Source organism: Haliotis cracherodii, unplaced genomic scaffold (genome assembly GCF_022045235.1).
Source record: "Haliotis cracherodii isolate W230 unplaced genomic scaffold, xgHalCrac1.p SCAF_1, whole genome shotgun sequence".
NCBI classification, from domain to species: Eukaryota; Metazoa; Mollusca; class Gastropoda; order Lepetellida; family Haliotidae; genus Haliotis; species Haliotis cracherodii.
Window position 1 is genome coordinate 881,807 of NW_027266264.1, and position 22,233 is coordinate 904,039.

The window sequence follows — 22,233 nt, forward strand, 5'->3', positions numbered from 1 at the left end:
GGTAATTTTGTGTCTTATGTTTAATATATATTTAAAACCATAAATTTGTACCATTCTGCTTTATTTAAACGTGGCTCTGTGTTTGCTCAGTTTTTAAAAAAAATGTGAAAAATATTTGCCCCAGCAACCCAACTCGCTTCAAAATGGCGGACGTGTTTTGATGAATGGATGCGGATGGCGTAGGATTTACGTGTTTTTGTATTTTTTTCATATCAATTATCATACTTTTAACTTTGCAAACATGTCGATGATAGCTAAGAACAGGACGAAAAGTACTTGGACTCCATTGAGCAACGATGAAACAAATAACAAGGTATTTTCCACCTCAAAGTTTAAGTCAGGACATGACTGAGCAGGTGCTGGTTTTAGAGGGTGCACATTCAATGGCAGTAATCTTAATGTATTCCCCCGAAGACTGTAGTGTGCATTAACATCATTGAAATGTGCAGTGGTTGTAAAGGTATAGCTCGGTTCCGACCAGCTGGCAGTCCTAGATACGTAGATTGAAATAATTCAAAACCATTTCGTTTGCATGGTTTGCCTGCTATACCACAATGTTTCAAGCGACATGCCCAAAACGATCTTTACAAGGCAAGAGGAAGGGAGGTCCTGTCACAGGCACCCAGATTCTACCCATAGGATTTCTGTCTGCGAATAACATCCAGAAGCAATAACTACAAGATAGTAATATAAGACTTTTTGTCGATGACACATCTTTGTATGTGATCATAGAAGATCCTGATATAGCTGCTCCTGATCTCAGTAATGACTTGGACAGAATTTCAGAATGGGCTGCTAGATGGCAAGTTAAATTTAGTCCCCCTGAAAAAGAATCTATTCAATTTACCCAGAAAGTAAACCCTAGTCGCAAACCTAAGTTATATATGAATGGTACAGAAATCAAAGATGTACAAAGTCATAAGCACTAAGGTATTACTTTACAAAGTAATTGTACATGGAAAATGCACATTGATGATTTTGTAAGGAAATGTTGTCCTCAGGTTTATTGTTTAAGAAGTTATTAATATTGTCTATCCCAAACTACCTTAGAAACTATGTACAAATCATTTATTTTAACAATTTTGTATTATTGTTGTCATATTTGGGACAAATGTACTAATGAACAAGCTAACTTATTGGAAAAATGACACATAGATGCTCTTAGAACCATATGTGGAGCTAGTCATCAGAAGATTTACAATGAAACAAATTAAAAGTCATTAAAAGACAGACGATACAATTCAAAACTGGTTATGTTTTACAAAATGAACAACCATTTATCCCCGGAATATCTTTGTAGGCTTATTCCGAATACAGTTTTGGAAAACACAGATTAAGACTTTAGGGATAAAAATAATCTTCAAACAGTGTAGTGTAAAACAAAAGCTTATGCAGATTCATTTATACCAGCTACAACACAACTTTGGAATATGTTACCGGAAAACCTAATGGGGGCAGAGACTGTTACACAATTTAAGAATTTGCTTCACGTAAAGGGACATTATGGTATATGCTTGGATTTAAATTATGGAAGCAGATTATGTCAAATTATTCACTGTCACCTCAGGCTTGGCTGCAGCGATCTTAACGCAGATCAGTATGATAGACATATCTTGGATACTAAAACTTGTTCCTGTGGATGTCATACCGAAGATGCTTTACACTTCTTTTTTGTGTGTAGAAATTACTATGTTCTTCGAAATGAAATGTATTTTTACTGACAAGGTTGTTCTTTACAAACAGTGCTTTGTGGAAGTTTGTATTTGAGTAAGGAAGAGCAAAGCCTAATATTAGATTCTATTCAAAACTTCATATAAAAAACTGGAATATTTTCAGTAAATGAATATTTGAATATAAACTGCAAATAGATTTATTATCCCCCGCCCCAACGAAGTGTGCGTGTGTGCATCCCGAAATCGTTTCTGGAGCATAACTCAGAAAACGTTAAATATTTCTGTACGAATTTTTGCATGTCTATCAGACTCATGCTGAACTGGTGCCTTTTGCTATTTAGGAATTTTATAAATTTTTATTATTTACGTTTCCATTGCAACAAGTTCGACTTAGGTTCTATAGGGTAGAGTTTGTTTCCGGAGCATAACTCTAAACCCATTCAGTACTTTCCAACAAAATCTTTGCATGTTTACCAGACACATACTGGACTGGTGCCTCTTGCTATTTAGGAATTTTAGAAATTTTTATTTTTCACGTTTCCATGGCAATAAGTTGGACTTAGGTTCTACATGGGTGGTGTTCGTTTCCAGAGCGTAACTCAAAAACGGTTAAATACTTTCTTACAAATTTTACATGTCTACCAGGCACATACTAAACTGGTGCCTTTTGATATATAGCACTTTTAGAAATTTGTATTGTTTATGTTTCCATGACAACAAGTTGGATTTAAGTTTTAATATAGGATTGGTTTACTTAAGGAGTATAACAAATAAACTGTTAAATATTTCCTTGCCAAACATTGCATGTCTATATATAAAGCGCATACTGAACTAGTGCCATTTGATATTAAGGAGTTTTAGAAATGTTTATTTTAGAATTTTCATTGCAACTATTTTGACATTGGCTAAGAGAAATGTTTGGTCAGTTACCATGTTTGGGACCATAACGTGTTAAAATGTGCGGGGGATATAGATGACTTTGTCAACTATATGCTTGTTATATATACACATCCAGCTTGGCATGTACAATTCATCTGTTACATGTAACCTTCATTGATGTATTCATTGTAATATGTCCTACGTAAGCGCTTCGCTTGTTTACCAATCCATTTTAACACTTTTGTGAAAATTAATATGTTTAAACCATAACTACAAGAAGATCCTTCCAAAAGTATCACAAACTGCTCTAATTTGTTGTTTTCTTGTATCAATCGAGTGCCAAGCCAGCACTTTGACAATTCACCAATGTATGATGTCATTTTCTTTCAGTTAAATTCACAAAGATAGGATCATTTCTTGACTACCAAAACTATTTCATTGCATGATAAACTGACATTCATTTAAAGGGAAACAACACTCCAAGTTTTTGAGAGTATTGAAAGATGGATCAGCTTTTTCTTTGCGTATTCCAAAGTTGCTTATTGTTGTAGAAAATGGTCTGGCTAGACAACTGGGAGTTGGACTGTAGTTTTCCTTTAAGAAAGACTCATGGTCCTTGTTTATCGTACACTAAAACACTGCAGGAAGAAAAAACTATGAAGGGCTTCAGTGTTTTAGTGTACAATAAACATGATAAACAAGGACCACAAGTTGTTTATTTCTTATTTTGAGATACTGTAAATCTTGAAATTAATGAGAGCGTGAATAAAATGCAATAATGCAAACAGTCTTTGTTCGCATTAATTAACTTCGCATTTATGTCTCCAAATGACTGTCAACAATGAGACGTCCCCACAGCACACTTTGGATAGCGGAAATACCAACTTGAATATAAACACAAACACTTTTTATTGAGCACTTACTTACTTACTTTGTAGATTTAACGTGCGCTTTCCGACTGATGCGTATTTCGCACACGGGCCCGGCCAGGCCATTTAATGTGTTTCCGAAAGGGGCGAAAGTGGTGTGTGCAACCCAAGAGGGGGCTTTAGGGGTTGCTTATATAGAATTTGGGAATTTTGAGATTTGGAATAGATGCCGATGGGGTAAGGGAGGAGAACTAAGGGAGCTGGGTATGGTGGATTTTTGTGTGTTTATGTAATTTTGATTTGGTGGATTATAGTGTTTTTAGATGCGTTTTATTAGTTCCGTTTTGATTAAGAATACGCCTAAGGCCTTGAAGTTTTCTAGTTTATTTTGTGGGTTTAGTATTGCTTCTAGAGTGAGAGCCTTGTTTAGATTGAGGGTGGTTTGTAATGCGGTTCGATGTGTTAGGTAGTGTGTGCAGTAGATGAGTGCGTGTTCTGGGGTTTCTAGTTGTTTGCAGTGTGGGCAGTTACCTGTAGTATGTTTTTTTATTTTTTTTAGGTGGTTATTTAGGTTGGTGTGTCCTGTTTGGAGTTTAGTGATTACTCTGTCGATTTTTTTTGATGGATGGTGAATTTTTGGTTTGGTTAGTGGTTTGCTGAGTACTTTTTTGATTTGGCTATTTGAGTTTAGATATAGGTTATGCCATTTTTTGGTGATTTTTTGCTTATTTACACTTTTAATTTCTGATTTTGAGATGGGTAGGTTTAAGCTTATTTCTGGGATTTTGAGGGATAGTTTAGCTGCCTTATCGGCGTTTTCATTACCGTATATTCCTACGTGGGCGGGTATCCACAAGAAAGTTATTTGTTTGCCTGCGTTAGTTAGGTCGTTGGAGCTTTTAAGTATTAGATTTATTAATTTAGGTCGGTTTTTGGTATTTTTGTTTTTGAGGGCTTGCAGTCCACTTAGGGAGTCGGTAAGTATTAGGATTTTATTGTGGTTTTTGGATTCTTGACTATGGAGGGCTGAGGCCATGCCCATTAGTTCTGCCGTGAATATTGATTGGTTGTTTGGGAGTCGGAAGGATTGTGTAGTTTTAGTTGGTTGTGTGGTATGGACTCCGAAACCTGTGTGTTTGGAGGTCGGATCTGAAGATCCGTCCGTGTAAATGTGACACCAATTTGGCCAATTTTCGTGTATGTATGCTAGTGTGGTGGTTTTAGCTATGTTTGGGTCGGTTTGTTTATTTATTTGGCTAGCTAGTGTTGTGTCTATTTTGGGTATTTTAAGTTTAGGGGTGAAGATATTTGATTGTTTGCAGTTTTGTTTAAGATTTTTAATTTGGTGTTCATTTAGGTAGTTTGTTATTCTTTGAGATATTGGGGTAAGTAAGGGGTGTTTACGAGCTAGAGCTTGGTTTTTGGGGCTGATATTTTGGTTTATTAGGTTTTGGATGAGAGGGTTTGATTGGGATGCGGCCCAGAAATTTAAGCTTAGCTGTTCCCTGCGTAGACTTAGTGGCATTTCTCCTGTTAAGGCCTGGAGTGAAGTGTAGGAGGTGCCATGTTGGGTGCGTGTAATTAGTTTGAGAGCCTGATATTGTATTGAGTCAAGTTTTTTAGATAGAGAGTTGTTTAGGGTGTTGTATATGGCGCAGCCGTAGTCTAGTTTTGATCTAATTAGTGATATGTAGAGTGAGAGGAGGGTATCTTTGGAGGCTCCCCAGTTTGAGCCAGTGAGGCATCTTAGGGTGTTTAGGTCTTTACTGCATTTAGTTGTTAGGTTTTGGATGTGAGCATCCCAGGTGAGATGTTGATCGAAGATAAGTCCTAAGAATTTGGTTTGTTTTTGAAATTTGATTGTTTGGTTGTTTAGCTGGAGAATTGGGGAGGCGGGTTTCATGTTTTTATGTTTGAATACTATTCCTGTTGTTTTTTCTGAGTTAAGGGAGAAGCCCCATTTGTCAGCCCATTGTTGTATTTTATTAAGAGATTTTTGGAGTAAATTTTGGGCCATATTAATACTTTTTGTGCGGATCCAGAGGGCTCCATCATCCGCGAATTTGGATGTGTTTACTTTAGGGGATAGGCCCTCGAAGAGATCGTTTATCATTATATTAAAGAGTGTGGGGCTGAGGATACTGCCCTGGGGAGTGCCATTTTCTAGGGGACACTGGTCCGATAGAGTATGGTCTATCCCCACTGTTATTTTACGTTCGTTTAGAAAGTCCTGAATGTAGTTTATTATTTGTCCTTTTAGTCCTATTTTTTTAAGTTTTTGTATTAGCCCGTTGTGCCAAACCATGTCGAATGCTTTGGAGAAATCCAGAAAGATGCCTGTTGTGTATTGTTTGTTGAGTTGTCCCGTCTTTATGTCCTGTTCTAGTCGGGCGAGATTATCTAAGGTTGAGCGGCCAGGAGTGAAACCGCTTTGATCTGTGTTTATGATGTTATTTTGAGTTAAGTAGTGTTGTAGTCTATTTTTGGCCATAGATTCCATTACTTTACATAGGTTTGAGGTTAGGGATATTGGTCTATAAGAATTTGCCTGGTTAGTTGGTTTATCGGGTTTAGGGATAGGGATGACTAGTGCCTGTTTCCAGGGAGTTGGTACCTGTCCGTTTTGATAGATTAGGTTATATAGTTTAAGTAGTGCCTGGAGTAGGTTGGGGGGGAGTTTTTTGATTATTTGGTAGGATGTTAGGTCTAGTCCTGGGGCAGTTCCCTTTTTCCTATTTTGGAGTACGTACTGGAGTTCTTCCATTGAGTAAGGTTGGTTTATTTCGAGGTTATCATTATTTGGTACTTTAGTAGGTTTGGCTTCTGCTTTAAGTTTTTGTTGGAATTTTTCGCTGAAGTTATTGTTGCTGCTTATGGCCGAGAAGTGGTTTGCTAGGTTATTTGCCTTTTCGGTAGGGTTGGTTGAATTGTTTATGTTGGGTGTTTTTTTGTGACGTTTTAAGCCTCTAATGGCGTGGATTTTTCGCCAGACTGTTCTGGCATCTGTGCGATTATTTACTCCTTCACAAAATAATTTCCAATCTTTGGTTTTAGCTATTTTGACTAGTTTTTGGACCTTGTGGTTTAGTTCGTGAGCTACCGTTATATGGTTATGGTCGCGTTTGGCTCTATTGAAGGCTGTTTTACGTTTGCGTCTAGTTTGTTCTATTTCCTCGTTCCACCATGGTACCGAGGGTTTGCCTACGTTATTTGTTTTATAAGGTATTGATGCTTTGGCTGCGTTAATTATGTAGTCTGTTAGGTTTTTGCAGTAGATTTCTGGGTCCTTATTTTCTAGTTTGGTTAGGTTGGTTTGGTTGCAGATATCCTGAAATTTGTCCCAGTTAGCTTGGTTATAGTTGAATTTTGGTTCTAGGTTTTCTGTTTGGGTAGGAACGTTTGTATTGCCTATGGTAATGTTTATAGGGAAGTGGTCACTACCTAGTGGGGCGTCGTGAACTTCCCATTGAGTGCTTTGGGCCAGATCTGGGGTGCATATGGTTAGGTCGATAGCCGACATTTTATGGTTTTTCTTATCGTATCTAGTTGGTTGGTTATTGTTTAGGAGTACAAGGTTATTTGTTTCTATCCATTCAGAGATTAGTTTGCCATGATTATCTATTTTTTCATCTATGCTCCAGGTGGGGTGGTGAGCGTTAAAGTCTCCTAGGAATATAGTTGATTTATTGCTTATTTGCAGTAATTTGTTTAGGTCCTCAGCTTGAATTTTTTGTTCTGCCCAGTGGTATACGTTAATGATGTTTATTTTTTGGTTTTTGAGAGTTATTTGGATGCCGTTTGCTTCTAGGTTTGGTGTGTTTATTTTGATTTCTTCATAGTTAATGTCTTCTCTGATTAGTATTATTAATCCTCCTGCGGCTCTAGCGGTTTTAGGTTTGGCTCGGTCTGTTCTAACTGAGTTGTAGTTTGGTAGAGTAAATTTAGATTTTTTTGAGAATTTGGTTTCTTGGATACAGGCAATGTGCGGACCCTTATCTTGTTTAAATTTTGCTTTTAGTTCGTGGCCGTGGGAATTTAGTCCATTGGCATTCCACTGAAATATGTTTAGGCCTTCCATTATTTGGGCTTTTAGTGTTTGGAGGTTAGGTTTTGATTTAGGCTAGGGGTTTTTACTTGGTTGAGGTAGGGCTAACTAATTCGAGGCCTATGCTGAAGAATTCGAAGGTAAGGGTTGTCAGTTTAAGCTTATTTGCTACGGTATAGAAAGCTTTAGTGCTAGCGTTTGGGTTTATTTCCTTTAGCATGTATGCGAGAAGGATGGTTAAGTTGTTTAGTTTGTTGTTTGACATTTGCTGAGGCCTGTGTTTAAAGGTTTTGGTTTTTTGGGGGGTTGAGAGAGTTATTTCGTTTATGTCTTCCTCGGTTGTGCATTCATATTCTTCTGTGTTGTTAAGTTTAGTTTCCTCACATTCCATGGGGGTGGTTTGCGTGCGTGCTTGTGTTTGTGGTCTGGATGTGGTTTCCTTACTGTCTAGGTTTTCGGGTTGTGATTGCTTGGGATCGGTTGTTGTTGCCATAGCGGCTGTGGTTTGTATGGTGCCGGGTTGGGTTGTGGCGGGCGTATTGTTGCTTGTTTTGCGTGCAGGTGTGGATGTTGTGAATGTGCTAGTGGAGGGTTGTGGGATGGACGTGTGGTGGATGTGTGTTTTGGGTGCTGGATGTACTCTTTGCAGGATGCCATCCCATGCCGAGTTTAAGTGTGGGGTGTTGTTTGGTTGTGGTGTGGGTAGCAGAGGTTGTTTTGTATGCTGTGCTTGTCTTTTTGTTTGGAGTTTGGCCGTGTCGATATTGATGTGTTTGTTGGCCTGTTGTGTGAGGGTGTGTCTATGAGGGCAGTGGTTGGATAGTGAGGAATGTTGTATGCTTTTACAGTGTATGCACCAGGGTGTGCATGTCCCTGGGCAGTCAGTTTGGGCGCATTTCCTGCATTTAGTTTTTTGGAATTTACATTCATTGGCTGTGTGGTTGTATTGGAGACAGTTAGAGCATTGTTTAACTTGTTTTATGTATGGTTTGACTTCTAATTTAGTGGTTGCTCCGAAGGAGATAAATTTAGGTGCTTCTGGATATTTAGCTGATTTTTGGAAATTGATTATGACTATTGGTGTGTTTGAGATTTTACCGTTTCTATTTGAAGTTATTCTTCGGGTGCTAGTTATTTTAGGTTTTTTTTATTGAGCAGTAGTTGTAACAAGTATATAACAATGTCATTCAAAAAATGGCAATTACACAATGGGCATGGGGTGAGTTATCACTGCTGGGGTCAATAGTTCTACCCATTCGTGTCAAGCTTGTTGACACCTTCTCAGCATACCAATCAGTGTACTGTTGTTGGTTCAATTATTTTATTGCCTTTGAACTTCCTCAATGCTAGTCAGCAGAGTAAACATATCAACTGTGTGATGTTTTTAGGAAGACACTGTTTATTGTTTTTACGTAAGTGCTCTACTCAGCACTAATAAGCGCTGCTATTTGCTGTTTGATTGGATTAAGGTAAGGATATGTATCATTCCACTGGGGATGGGGTGGGTAAGTCGCATTGATATTGAGTCGCATTTTAGGCCAGAGGTCAGCAGTCGTATTACTTTGGAGACGCATTAATTTCCATATTTACAGTATCAATATTGTGTACAGCCTCATTGAGGATGTTAATATAATGTAAAGCTTTAAAAGAATTTACCATATCTCAATAATGATGCTCCCCTGAATAGATTTCGACCTTGGCAGTGTCAGACAAGTCCATTTAATAAACAGGGGGGTTAAGTTTGGTATTTCCCGCATATTCTCCCAATCCTCATGTCGTACCTTATATGTACCTTTCCTCCCTATACTGATTGTCATTTTTCTCTCACTTTTGGATATGATCGTTTGGGTGCTGTGTTTATTTCCGTTGCCCAGGAACAGCAGTGGGAAACAACTTAGTGGACACTTCTCTCTTAGAAATAACGTCGTCCAATTTATGGCATCAGATTGCGAGCAAATGTTAAAATCTATCAGAAATGAAGTCATGATAGGACATTTTTTTTATCCTGAAATAAGTCACTCTTCATTCTTCATTGTTCTTTGCTATTTATCTCGCAGCCGCCAGCTATGGGTAGAATGACAGCTGCATGTCTTCATTTACTTGCAAAATAACATGTCTGGTATTCATACAATTATTATATCTTTGGGTTTCAACCAATCTCATTAAAATCAGATCTTAGTTCTCGCTATCGCTAAACAAAGATCTGAGGACATCCCTTTACGGGTCACGGTCAACGACCTTTCAGATCATGAAAGTGACAGTCAGAATGTGTTTTCTAATCATGCCACCTTGAAAACATTAAGACGGGATATTCCGAACGACAGTTACGGCCCGTACAACTGATTCCCGTCAAAATTACCGTCTGTCTCTCGCATCCGTGGGATAAACATTTGAACGGAGGAGGCGTTGCACAGTACTTTGGAAGCACTGCCATACAATCACAACCATATCTTAGATATTCCGCAATGTTTGTTCAGTTTTCAAAATTTTAATCGAGAACTGTGTCAACATATTTTTCAAGCGAAGTCTGAAATGGAAGTCGCAAGGTTGAAATGAGTGCCGTATAGCTTGAGAATGCTGCTTTCTAATTGGCTGATGTCGACTTCTTGTAAGTGGTTCAAAAAAGGTTGTTTAGCGACAGAGAGAACTTGGATCTGATTTTAGTGAAATTGAGTTTCAACCAGTTTAAACTTTGGAGTTTTGTTTTTACATGCTGATCACTGCTGATGGTATTTGAATTTAACACATGAATAGTATTTAATCATTCTGCTAATTTTCTTTTCAGATATTTGAAGAGAGAAGAATTCTTGTTGGAAAATGGGTAATTAACATGATTAATTGATTTGATTTGATTTACTCGGGTGGCACAACAATAACACTGTTGAGGAGGTGTCCGCTGAATGAACAGGTCTTCCTCGAATCCGTGGCTTGGATTACTTTAGGGTGTAATGGGCCGTTGAGTTGCTCTCCAAGTCCTTGTTCAAGGGGATGCCATGTTTATCAGAGTCCTTGAGGAATGTTCAGTTCCTCAAAACTGTAGACCTCTTGCTCAGAGATGTCCTCCCCCATAATATATGGTATCACATAGAAATCTCTGTCCAGCGTTTGTCTATTCCAAATTCTGTCCTTACAATGATAACATATAGCAAACCCTTAATAATGGCTCATTTCTACTGGTCCTTATGATTCCTTAACTATTGGCCAGTTTGGCAAGGACTACAGGACAAGTGCCTGTTACTGTGGGCAAATCCATTTTGTGTAATCCGACATCAACACAATGACATCATTGTAAAATCACTTTCTAAATGGCATTGTATGTTCATAGCTTTTGGCAATGGGATCTGCCAATTAACACTCGTCAGAGTGTGCACAAAGAATGTGATCTAGACAACCAGTTGTTGGACTTTCATTTTGTGGAAGCATCGATGGCTGAGTGGGTTACATTGTTGACCCGGCAGTTAGATGCCTGACTCTGGGAATGTGAGTTCAAATCCCAGATGGGACTCAACCCCAAAGTACTAGAATCTGTACTTAACTGAGAAAGTGTTATCTACACTGGAAGGCAAAAGAAACGTCATGTGGATGTATCATATAAATATCTTTATTTTCAAATGCTTATATATGTAAGTAAAGACATCAGAGAAAGTCCGTGTTTGACCCACATGAAATTAACAATCTGGGGAATGTTTTTGCGAATTGTGAATTTGTGGAGGCACCAGAAGACATCACAGCTGGGGTGTTCAAAATCAGTACCTGGTGTGGCCACCACGGGCGTTGACTACAGCCACACATCTCCTGTACATGGAGTGGACTAGCCTGTTGATGAAGGCCATTGGAATAAGGGCCCATATCCTCAGAACGCTACATGCAGTTCTGCTGCAGTTGTCGGCCATGGGCGTAGGTCGTTGAGTCAGCGTTGGATCTCATCCCACAAGTTTTCAATGGGACAGAGGGCAGGCCAAGGCATGATTTGGATGTTGTGCTGCTGGAGGAAGTCCCTGCTGACTCTGGGAGTGTGGGGACGGGCGTTGTCTTGCTGAAAGCAGGGTTTTGATGACGGGCAAAAAAAGGCACGATATGGGGTCTGAGGACTTGGTCAATGCTATCCACCGTTGAAACACAGTAGCGACTTTCATCAGTGAAGATGATTCTTCTCCATTGCTGTTGATGCCAATTTTGATGCTGCCTGACCCTTTACAGTTGGGCCTGTCTTGTCTGGGAGCAGTGACTCTAGGACGACCACTACGCGGTCGGTCGTCGGTGGTGTTGTGGCGATGTTGCAAACGATATATCGTTCTGATGTTGACATTGAATGCATTTGCAATGACCTGTGCACTCTGGCCTGCTTGCAGTCTTCCGATTGCTTGTTGTCTCTCATTTCCTGATAATCTTGGCATGGCTGATGAATCGAAATAACGAAAGCCAGCTTAACAGATTTGGGTTTTTTTTTATACTCATACCATCCACGATATGCATGTGCATCATGTTTTTGACAAGACTTTTCAGCATCTGAGTCCCATTGCACTTTTGTAGGCTGCATTTGGGCAAAGCACTCCATTTTAAACCCATTGTTAAATGGACTTTAAGGCAACAAAAAGAAGCAGTAGAACGATAAATGAGTTTATTGACCACAGAACAGGTAACTGCTAGTGTCTGTTAAGTTTTATCAGTATTTTCAGAAGTGATGTTTCTTTTGCCTTTCAGTGTATATAACATTTGTTACTGTAATCATGGTAAGAAACACTGTCAAAGCTTGAATCCTGCTTCACTGAGTGGGAAATGGCCTGACACCATGGACACTGTGAATCTAATGTGAGGTGATGAGCAGGGCGTGAAACTAGAAGATACCAATCCAGTTAGCATGCTCTGTGACCAGCAAAGCCTCAGCCTCCATTGTTTCTGTGCATGGTGAGATGGAATGAATGACCATTTGCAGAGTGAAATATGTCGGTTTACAATAAATAGCATATGAACTTCAAATGTTATTGTTTATCCCTGCTCAGATATCATGGTATGTAATATGGAACTCCTGTGTACAAAATCAAATATTCTAACTATGAGTTGTATGTCGTCCTGACATAGGGGGTACTGTCAAATCTGACACTCCCACACTTGTTCCTGTTCCCGAGCAGTGCTGGAGCACACCGAGTCTACTGTATTGTTGGAGAGGCATGTCTACTTTGTCAATTGAAACTGAATCAACTGAATATGAAAATTGTCAAAGTTAAACAGTAAACTACGGTTATAACGAATTCAAATGGACCACTAATTTCAGTTCGATATAACCGTCGTTCAATATAAGTAAGCATACATGCAGCATATGTACAGCTAATGGCCAAGACAAAAAAATATGTTTGTTGTATCCATCAGTTTGTTATAAGCGTGTTCGTTGCAAACATAGTTTTCTGTACATATAGGTGAAATATCTGTTTGTGTAATTATGAATAAAACACACACACACACACACACACACACACACACACACACACACACACACACACACACACACACACACACACACACACACCATATCCCAACTGCGTGGCTTGATGCTCATGATGTCAGTAGATGAGGATATTATTTTCAAGTTCTTACTATGGTTACTTTAAGTATGACCGATGGAGTGATGACCAGCGTCGGCGCCTGCTGGAAGATTTGGTCATGAAGAGCAAGAACAGGCAGTTAGACTATGCCCGGGACCTCATCAAGGAGAAAGTTCCCGCCCTACGTAAAGACTTCACACGAGTCGTGCCAAGAGTGGTCTCCCTTTATATTATGTCCTACCTTGATCCACGAAGTCTGTGCAGATGTTCAAGGGTGGGTATCTAGATCACTTCTCAAATAAAATGATACAATCTATGAAAATAATGAGAAGTGAAAACTGTCGTGATAAACATTTCAAGTAGAGAGGCTCAATTCAAGCAAGGAATTTTTGAACAAAATGTCAGCAAGTTCTTGTTTTTGTTCCGATGTGATGCTGCTGTGTAGTAATTGTGTTGTAATGCTGTATCCAGGTGTGCTGGTATTGGAAGTACCTGTCGGAGCTGGATCAGCTGTGGATGATCAAGTGTCTTCGACTGGGCTGGTTCCTCTCCTTCACTCCCAGCCCCTTCGAGAATGGAGTCTGGAAGAGGAACTACCTAGAGCACATCAAGAGTCTGCAGGTCCTACGTCCAGCAGTAAGTTTCCATGGCAACTTTGACTTAGACTGAAAATGGCGGTGTTGCTAATTTCCAGAGCAGATCTTGGGAAAATGACAATATTTCTTGCCTTGCACACAACCGGACGTGTCATATTGACAGGGAATATGAGCAACGTTATATCTATTGTTCTCTAATCAGTAAAATAGGATCGCCATGTTTGTTCATTCTTAAGTCATCATTTCAGTGCCTGCTGGTGCAGACACTGTATATCTGCTTGCTGGTGCAGACACTGTATATATCTGCTTGCTGGTGCAGACACTATATCTCTGCCTGCTGGTGCAGACACTGTATATCTCTGCCTGCTGGTGCAGACACTGTATATCTCTGCCTGTTGGTGCAGACACTGTATATCTCTGCCTGCTGGTGCAGACACTGTATATCTCTGCCTGTTGGTGCAGACACTGTATATCTCTGCCTGCTGGTGCAGACACTGTATATCTCTGCCTGCTGGTGCAGACACTGTATATCTCTGCCTGCTGGTGCAGACACTGTATATCTCTGCCTGCTGGTGCAGACACTGTATATCTCTGCCTGCTGGTGCAGACACTGTATATCTCTGCCTGCTGGTTCAGACACTGTATATCTCTGCCTGCTGGTGCAGACACTGTATATCTCTGCCTGCTGGTGCAGACACTGTATATCTCTGCCTGTTGGTGCAGACACTGTATTTCCGTTAGTGTACAACATGTATGAGATAAATGTTGGCCTTACACATTGAGGTAGAAGTAGTGTAGCATTACCAGGTCGATGTAGGTCTCACCGGAATGTGGTATGTTCACAGGAGCGGCCTTATATTGACCTGGAGAAACTTAATTTACACTCCAAGAGGGATGACAAAAACAGAAATTCCAAGAAAACGAAGCCATGGCGTGGGTCTGACCCTGTGCCAAAGGACACATGGAGATACAATGTGTTGGAGAATGATGACGTGGTGCAGGATGTCGGTCAGATGTGAGTAGCTGATACACCTAGAGCATACCTAGAGAATCAAAGAATGATCACTGGCAGCAGCAACAAGTAGCAATAAGTAAAGTTTCACTGTCGATTGTCATGAAAGAAGGATTCCCGGTGTGTTAGAAGCTGGGAGTAGTTTCCAGAGAGACAACCTGTCCGATTGAGCCTTCTAGAAACTGTAACAAAACTTCTTGAACGATATACAGTAATGTTTGTTAACAACCAAGGCAGGTAACCAAGGAAGGCACACTTCCTGTTCCACACTTCACGTGTTTGCTGCTACTGACAATTACCACAAATATACCTACAACAATCTCTACTACCACATACAACACCCTACTTGTTAGAGCGATCCAGGAACTGACAACAATCTCCACTGTCTATAGCTTGCATGGAAGCTCTGCATCGTATGTGTGTAAGCAGTTGTGAATGATTGCCTTTCCAGGAGGAAGAAGAAGAGGTACCCCGGAGATGACAGCATGAAGAACGCCAAGAGTAAACTGAACACGCACCAGAGTCTTTCCCTCACGAGGAGATCCCAGTCCATGTCCGTAAGTTACCATGGTAGCCAGGATTCTACTTTCACAGATTCCCACTACCCTGGTCTGTAACGACTCCCCACTACCTGGTCTGTTACATCTGATCCCCACTACCCCAGTCTGTAATGGATCCCCACCACCCCTGTCTCTACCGGATCCCCACTACCCCAGTCTGTAATGGATCCCCACTACCCTAGTCTGTAACGGATCCCCACAACCCCTGTCTCTACCCAATCCCCACTACCCCAGTCTGTAATGGATCCACACCACCCCTGTCTCTACCGGATCCCCACTACCCTAGTCTGTAACGGATTCCCACCACCCCTGTCTCTACCGGATCCCTACTACCCTAGTATCTACCGGATCCCCACTACCCTAGTCTGTAACGGATCCCCACCACCCCTGTCTCTACCGGATCCCCCCTACCCCAGTCTGTAACGGATCCCCACTACCCCTGTCTCTACCGGATCCCCACCACCCTAGTCTGTAATGGATCCCCACTACCCCAGTCTCTACCGGATCCCCACCACCCTAGTCTGTAATAGATCCCCACTACCCCAGTCTGTAACGGATCCCCACCACCCCTGTCTCTACCGGATCCCCACTACCCCAGTCTGTAACGGATCCCCACTACCCCAGTCTGTAATGGATCCCCACTACCCTAGTCTGTAACGGATCCCCACAACCCCTGTCTCTACCGAATCCCCACTACCCCAGTCTGTAACGGATCCCCACTACCCCAGTCTGTAATGGATCCCCACTACCCCAGTCTGTAACGGATCCCCACTACCCCAGTCTGTAACGGATCCCCACAACCCCTGTCTCTACCGGATCCCCACTACCCCAGTCTGTAATGGATTCCCACTACCCCAGTCTGTAATGGATCCCCACCACCCCAGTCTGTAACGGATCCCCACCACCCTAGTCTGTAACGGATCCCCACAAACCCTGTCCCTACCGGATCCCCACTACCCCAGTCTGTAATGGATCCCCACCACCCTAGTCTGTAATGGATCCCCACCACCCCAGTCTGTAACGGATCCCCACCACCCCAGTCTGTAACGGATCTCCACTACCCCAGTCTGTAATGGATCCCCACTACCCCAGTCTGTAACGGATCCCCACAACCCCTGTCTCTACCGGATCCCCACTTCCCCAGTCTGTAATGGATCCCCACTACCCCAGTCTGTAATGGATCCCCACCATCCCAGTCTGTAACGGATCCCCACCACCCTAGTCTGTAATGGATCCCCACTACCCCAGTCTGTAATGGATCCCCACCATCCCAGTCTGTAACGGATCCCCACCACCCTAGTCTGTAACGGATCCCCACAAACCCTGTCCCTACCGGATCCCCACTACCCCAGTCTGTAACGGATCCCCACCACCCTAGTCTGTAATGGATCCACACCACCCCAGTCTGTAACGGATCCCCACCACCCCAGTCTGTAACGGATCTCCACTACCCCAGTCTGTAATGGATCCCCACTACCCCAGTCTGTAACGGATCCCCACAACCCCTGTCTCTACCGGATCCCCACTACCCCAGTCTGTAATGGATCCCCACTACCCCAGTCTGTAATGGATCCCCACCATCCCAGTCTGTAACGGATCCCCACCACCCTAGTCTGTAACGGATCCCCACTACCCCAGTCTGTAATGGATCCCCACCATCCCAGTCTGTAACGGATCCCCACCACCCTAGTCTGTAATGGATCCCCACCACCCTAGTCTGTAACGGATCCCCACTACCCCAGTCTGTAATGGATCCCCACCATCCCAGTCTGTAACGGATCCCCACCACCCTTGTCTGTAACGGATCCCCACAACCCTAGTCTGTAATGGATCCCCACTACCCCAGTCTGTAATGGATCCCCACCACCCAAGTCTGTAACGGATCCCCACCACCCCAGTCTGTAAAGGGTTCCCACTACCCCAGTCTGTAACGGATCCCCACCACCCTAGTCTGTAATGGATCCCCACCACCCTAGTCTGTAATGGATCCCCACCACCCTAGTCTGTAATGGATCCCCACCACCCTAGTCTGTAATGGATCCCCACCACCCCAGTCTGTAACGGATCCCCACCACCCTAGTCTGTAATGGATCCCCACCACCCTAGTCTGTAACGGATCCCCACCACCCTAGTCTGTAATGGATCCCCACCACCCCAGTCTGTAACGGATCCCCACCACCCTAGTCTGTAATGGATCCCCACCACCCCAGTCTGTAACGGATCTCCACCACCCTAGTCTGTATTGGATCCCCACCACCCCAGTCTGTAACGGATCCCCACCACCCTAGTCTGTAATGGATCCCCACCACCCCAGTCTGTAACGGATCCCCACCACCCCAGTCTGTAATGGATCCCCACCACCCCAGTCTGTAACGGATCCCCACCACCCTAGTCTGTAATGGATCCCCACCACCCCAGTCTGTAACGGATCCCCACCACCCCGGTCTGTAATGGATCCCCACCATCCCAGTCTGTAACGGATCCCCACTACCCCAGTCTGTAACGGATCTCCACTACCCCAGCCTGTAACAGATCCTAACTACCCGGTCTGTTGCATCTGATCCCCACTACCCCACTACCCCATGCCCCATGATCTCCGAGACTCCAAACCTCTGTGACCTCATGATTTCAGGGTCTCCGTAGGTCTTTGACCTCCAATGATTTCAGAGAATCCATACCTCTGTGACCTCATGATTTCAGAGACTCCATACCTCTATCCCCTCCCATGATTTAAGAGACTCCATATGTTTTGACCTCCCATGATTTCAGAGACTCCATACCTCTCTGACCTCCCATGATTTCTGAGAATCCATACCTGTGTGACCCCATAATTTTGGAGACCCCATACCTCTGTGACCCCATGATTTCAGAGACTCCATACCGCCGTGATCTCATTATTTCAGAGACTCTGTACGTCTTTGACCTCCCATGATTTCAGAGACTTCATACCTCTATGACCTCCCCTGATTTCAGAGACTTCATACCTGTGTGACCCCATGATTTCAGAGACTTCATACCTGTGTGACCCCATGAATTCAGAGACTCCATATTTATGTGACCCCATGATTTCAGAGACTCCATACCTCTGTGACCTCATGATTTCAGAGACCCCATACCTCTGTGACCTCATGATTTCAGAGACTCCATACGTGTGTGACCCCATGATTTCAGAGACTCCATACCTCTGTGACCTCATGATTTCAGAGACCCCATACCTCTGTGACCTCATGATTTCAGAGACTCCATACGTGTGTGACCCCATGATTTCAGAGACTCCATACCTCTGTGACCTCATGATTTCAGAGACTCCATACCTCTGTGACCTCTATGACCTCCCCGGATCGGCCAAAGTGGGCAGTGCACACAACAGGTGCCCAACTGATGAACCGAGATTCCACTTTGCATAATGGGATCGCATCGACAATTTCCAGGCCACAGCCAGTTGGAGGTCAGCCCAAGACCCCGAAATCCTTCCGTCCGATCAGGTCTGAGAGAGACCCACCAAGTGAGTCGAAGGATTTCTCTTCAGCTGATTATCATGAAACAATATCAATAAACAATAATATCATTGTATGTTGATTACCATAAGTGGAAAGATCAATCGCAGTTTGAATCTTTGCAGCCATAAGAAATCATTTGTCTCTAGATCAGATCACAGCTGAAGAGGGGCGGTCAGGTGGCCTAGTGGTTAAAGCGTTGGCTGAAGACGCAGGTTCAAACCCTGACATGGGCACAATGTGTGAAGCCCATTTCTGATGTTCCCCACCGTGATATTGCTGGAAAATTGCTAAAAGTGGCGTAAAACCATACTCACTCTCTCACTCACAGTTGAAGATTATATTTTAGTTCAGTCACTTTTCAATGAAAGATGAGATAACTGTTGTCCAAACAATGTCTATTTCACCGGCTCCACTGTTATTTAATGAATGTAACAACTTTTGAATGAACTCACAAGGAGAAAAAATAATTGTAAATACAATCATCGGTTTTGTTTCAGGTTCAGATTTGTTTCCCAGCAAACCGTGGAAGCTGCTAGATGGGAACCTCTCCGATGAGAACTGAGAGCTGTCAGTCTCCATTTGTATATGTTCACTCATTCCAGGAGAGAGTGAATAGTGTGTGCTGTACACTGTAACACATCCGGTCAGTTGATGTGCTGAACTACTGCTTGGAGACTAACTACGATCAGTGCTTGTTCCAGAAGCCCCAGATTGTAACACATTGATATGAATACAAGCCAAGTTGTGTACTTTGTGTGCAAACTTATTGAAATATTAAGTAAGGAATATTTATAAGGTTGCAAGAGAGATGAAATAAATATGACCTGCCCCAAATAGATGTACTTTGTGTTGTCAACACGGGTCCATTCCTCAGCCATCGTGGCAAGGATGCATGTTGTGTTGACATCTAGTATTCAGTACTCGACTGTCAGTAGGACACACAGAACAGGGGTCGATTTAACTGCTGGCCTGTGGTTCCGTGGCCAGTTAAAATTACAAAGGGCTCACTGAAACGTAAAGAAGATGGCCTGTCTGGCTAGTCAAAATTTCACTCCTTCTCTGTGTAAGTCTTAGATTTTTAATTGGATCATCTCAGTAGAATGACAACCGCCTGCCATTTTGTAACACTGTGTGCAACAATTTCTTAATTTACTTTAATTCACCTTGCAATGAGGCAAATAGAAGCCAAGATTTAATCTCAAGAGTGCGGGGAAAAACATTTTAGGGGCGAGGCGTTCTTAAACTTTCGGAACCCTGGTAGTTTATTTACCTCAGGTTCAATTGGCTGACTGGCTGGCGCAGTGATGCAGTGTGTAGGGTTGATGCTGAACTGGCTGGTGCAGTGATGGAGTGTAGGGTTGATGCTGCACTGGCTGGTGCAGTGATGGAGTGTATGGTTGATGCTGCACTGGCTGGTGCAGTGATGCAGTGTGTAGGGTTGATGCTGCACTGGCTGGTGCAGTGATGCAGTGTGTAGGGTTGATGCTGCACTGGCTGGTGCAGTGATGGAGAGTAGGGTTGATGCTGCACTGGCTGGTGCAGTGATGGAGTGTAGGGTTGATGCTGCACTGGCTGGTGCAGTGATGGAGTGTAGGGTTGATGCTGCACTGGCTGATGCAGTGTGTAGGGTTGATGCTGCACTGGCTGGTGCAGTGATGCAGTGTGTAGGGTTGATGCTCCACTGGCTGGTGCAGTGATGGAGTGTATGGTTGATGCTGCATTGGCTGGTGCAGTGATGGAGTGTAGGGTTGATGCTGCACTGGCTGGTGCAGTGATGCAGTGTGTAGGGTTGATGCTGCACTGGCTGGTGCAGTGATGGAGTGTAGGGTTGATGCTGCACTGGCTGGTGCAGTGATGCAGTGTGTAGGGTTGATGCTGCACTGGCTGGTGCAGTGATGGAGTGTAGGGTTGATGCTGCACTGGCTGGTGCAGTGATGGAGTGTATGGTTGATGCTGCACTGGCTGGTGCAGTGATGCAGTGTGTAGGTTGATGCTGCACTGGCTGCTGCAGTGATGCAGTGTGTAGGGTTGATGCTGCACCGGCTGATGCAGTGATGGAGTGTAGGGTTGATGCTGCACTGGCTGGTGCAGTGATGGAGTGTAGGGTTGATGCTGCACTGGCTGGTGCAGTGATGCAGTGTGTAGGTTGATGCTGCACTGGCTGCTGCAGTGATGCAGTGTGTAGGGTTGATGCTGCACTGGCTGGTGCAGTGATGCAGTGTGTAGGGTGGATGCTGTGTTAGATTGTACAGCTTCAACTCAGTGTTGTAGTGGTGAATCTGTACCTGTGATGTTGTCACTTGAAGATCAGGATACAAAATATGTTTATTTATTTTTATCATTGTACATTTTATATATATTTACATACCTTTTAATAGTTTTTGTCAAATATTTCATGGCATATATTAAGTTCTATGGATATATTACATTCCTACGTATTTTAACTTATGTACTTGCTTACTTATGTCAATTTAGCATATTAAATTTGTAAATTAGAGCTGTCAGCACATTAGGAGTTACCAAAGTTTGTGATGGTCATCTTGGACATTGCCATACTGTACTGCTCCATGTCCCGTTGCCGTTGTGTTGCACTGTGTGATATCAGTTATATTGCACTTTATGATATCAGTGGTATTAATTTTGACCATGATATAAGTGGTATTGCTCTATGATATCCATGGTATTGCACTGTATGGTATCAGCGATATTGCATGGTATGAGATCAATAGTATTGCATGGAATGATATCAGCAGTATTGCATGGTATGATATCAGTTGTATTGCATGGAATGCTATCAGCGGTATTGCATTGTAATATATCATTGGAATTGCACGGAATATCAGTGGTATTGTGCTGTATGGTTTCAGTGGTATTGCATGGTATAATATCAATATTATTGCTCCGTATGATATCAGCAGTATTGCACTGTATGTAATCAGCGGTATTACATGGCATGATGTCATTGGTATTGCACAGAATGATATCAGTGGTATTGCATGGTATGATATCATTGGTGTTGCGCCGTATGATATCAGCGGAATTGCACTGTATATTATCAGCGGTATTACATGGTATAATGTCATTGGTATTGCATGGAACCATATCAGCGGTATTGCACGGAAAGTTATCAGCAGTATTTCTCGGTATATCGGTGGTATTGCATTGTTTGATATCAGTGGTATTCCACTGTCGGATATCAGTAGTATTTACACTGTGACTGTGATACAAGTTTGTTATGCTGTGATGACGGTCATGTGACAGAAAGATTCTCAAACAAAATGTGCCTTTGTAAAATCAAGCATCAAGCATCAAGATCAACAACAGCAATAATGTAATAAAGTGCATTTATGTGAGTGTGTCGTTCTGTTGTAACTGTACAATTCCTTCACTGAAAATCTCAAGAAGTGTTTCGCCATACAAATGAAATGCTTTAAACATTCAGTCGGGCAACTGTGTACGTATGTGTGTCCACCCTGAACAGCGAGACAACTGCGTATGTGTGTCCACCCTGAACAGCGAGGCAACTACGTATGTGTCCACCCTGAACAGCGAGGCA

The 22,233-nt window shown here is 42.6% G+C and overlaps 1 protein-coding gene across 3 annotated transcripts; it reads left to right on the top strand.

Annotated features, from left to right (window-relative positions):
- Positions 1-151: 151 nt before the first annotated feature.
- On the top strand, positions 152-21,991 carry LOC139471156 (F-box only protein 16-like). 3 transcript variants are annotated; one of them, XR_011653819.1, is made up of 9 exons: positions 152-313; positions 10,252-10,287; positions 13,077-13,283; positions 13,481-13,645; positions 14,451-14,620; positions 15,069-15,174; positions 18,481-18,682; positions 19,175-20,743; positions 20,823-21,991. XR_011653819.1 is itself a non-coding variant. In XM_071253428.1 (8 exons), exons 1-8 carry the CDS (start codon positions 161-163, stop codon positions 19,237-19,239), a joined length of 1,104 nt encoding a protein of 367 aa, XP_071109529.1. In that variant the 5' UTR covers positions 152-160; the 3' UTR covers positions 19,240-21,991. The 3 variants fall into 3 exon arrangements, 1 of the variants encoding a protein (XP_071109529.1); XR_011653818.1 differs by having other exon boundaries at positions 19,175-20,663; positions 20,743-21,991; XM_071253428.1 differs by having other exon boundaries at positions 19,175-21,991.
- Positions 21,992-22,233: the final 242 nt, after the last annotated feature.

What these genes read in the sequence shown, in the direction of transcription:
- LOC139471156 (XM_071253428.1), top strand. Translation starts at nt 161, where the DNA reads ATGAATGGATGCGGATGGCGTAGGATTTACGTGTTTTTGTATTTTTTT. An exon ending in GTCTGTGCAGATGTTCAAGG is followed by an intron (nt 13,284 to 13,480) that starts GTGGGTATCTAG and finishes TGCTGTATCCAG; the next exon opens with GTGTGCTGGTATTGGAAGTA. An exon ending in GTCTGAGAGAGACCCACCAA is followed by an intron (nt 18,683 to 19,174) that starts GTGAGTCGAAGG and finishes GTTTTGTTTCAG; the next exon opens with GTTCAGATTTGTTTCCCAGC.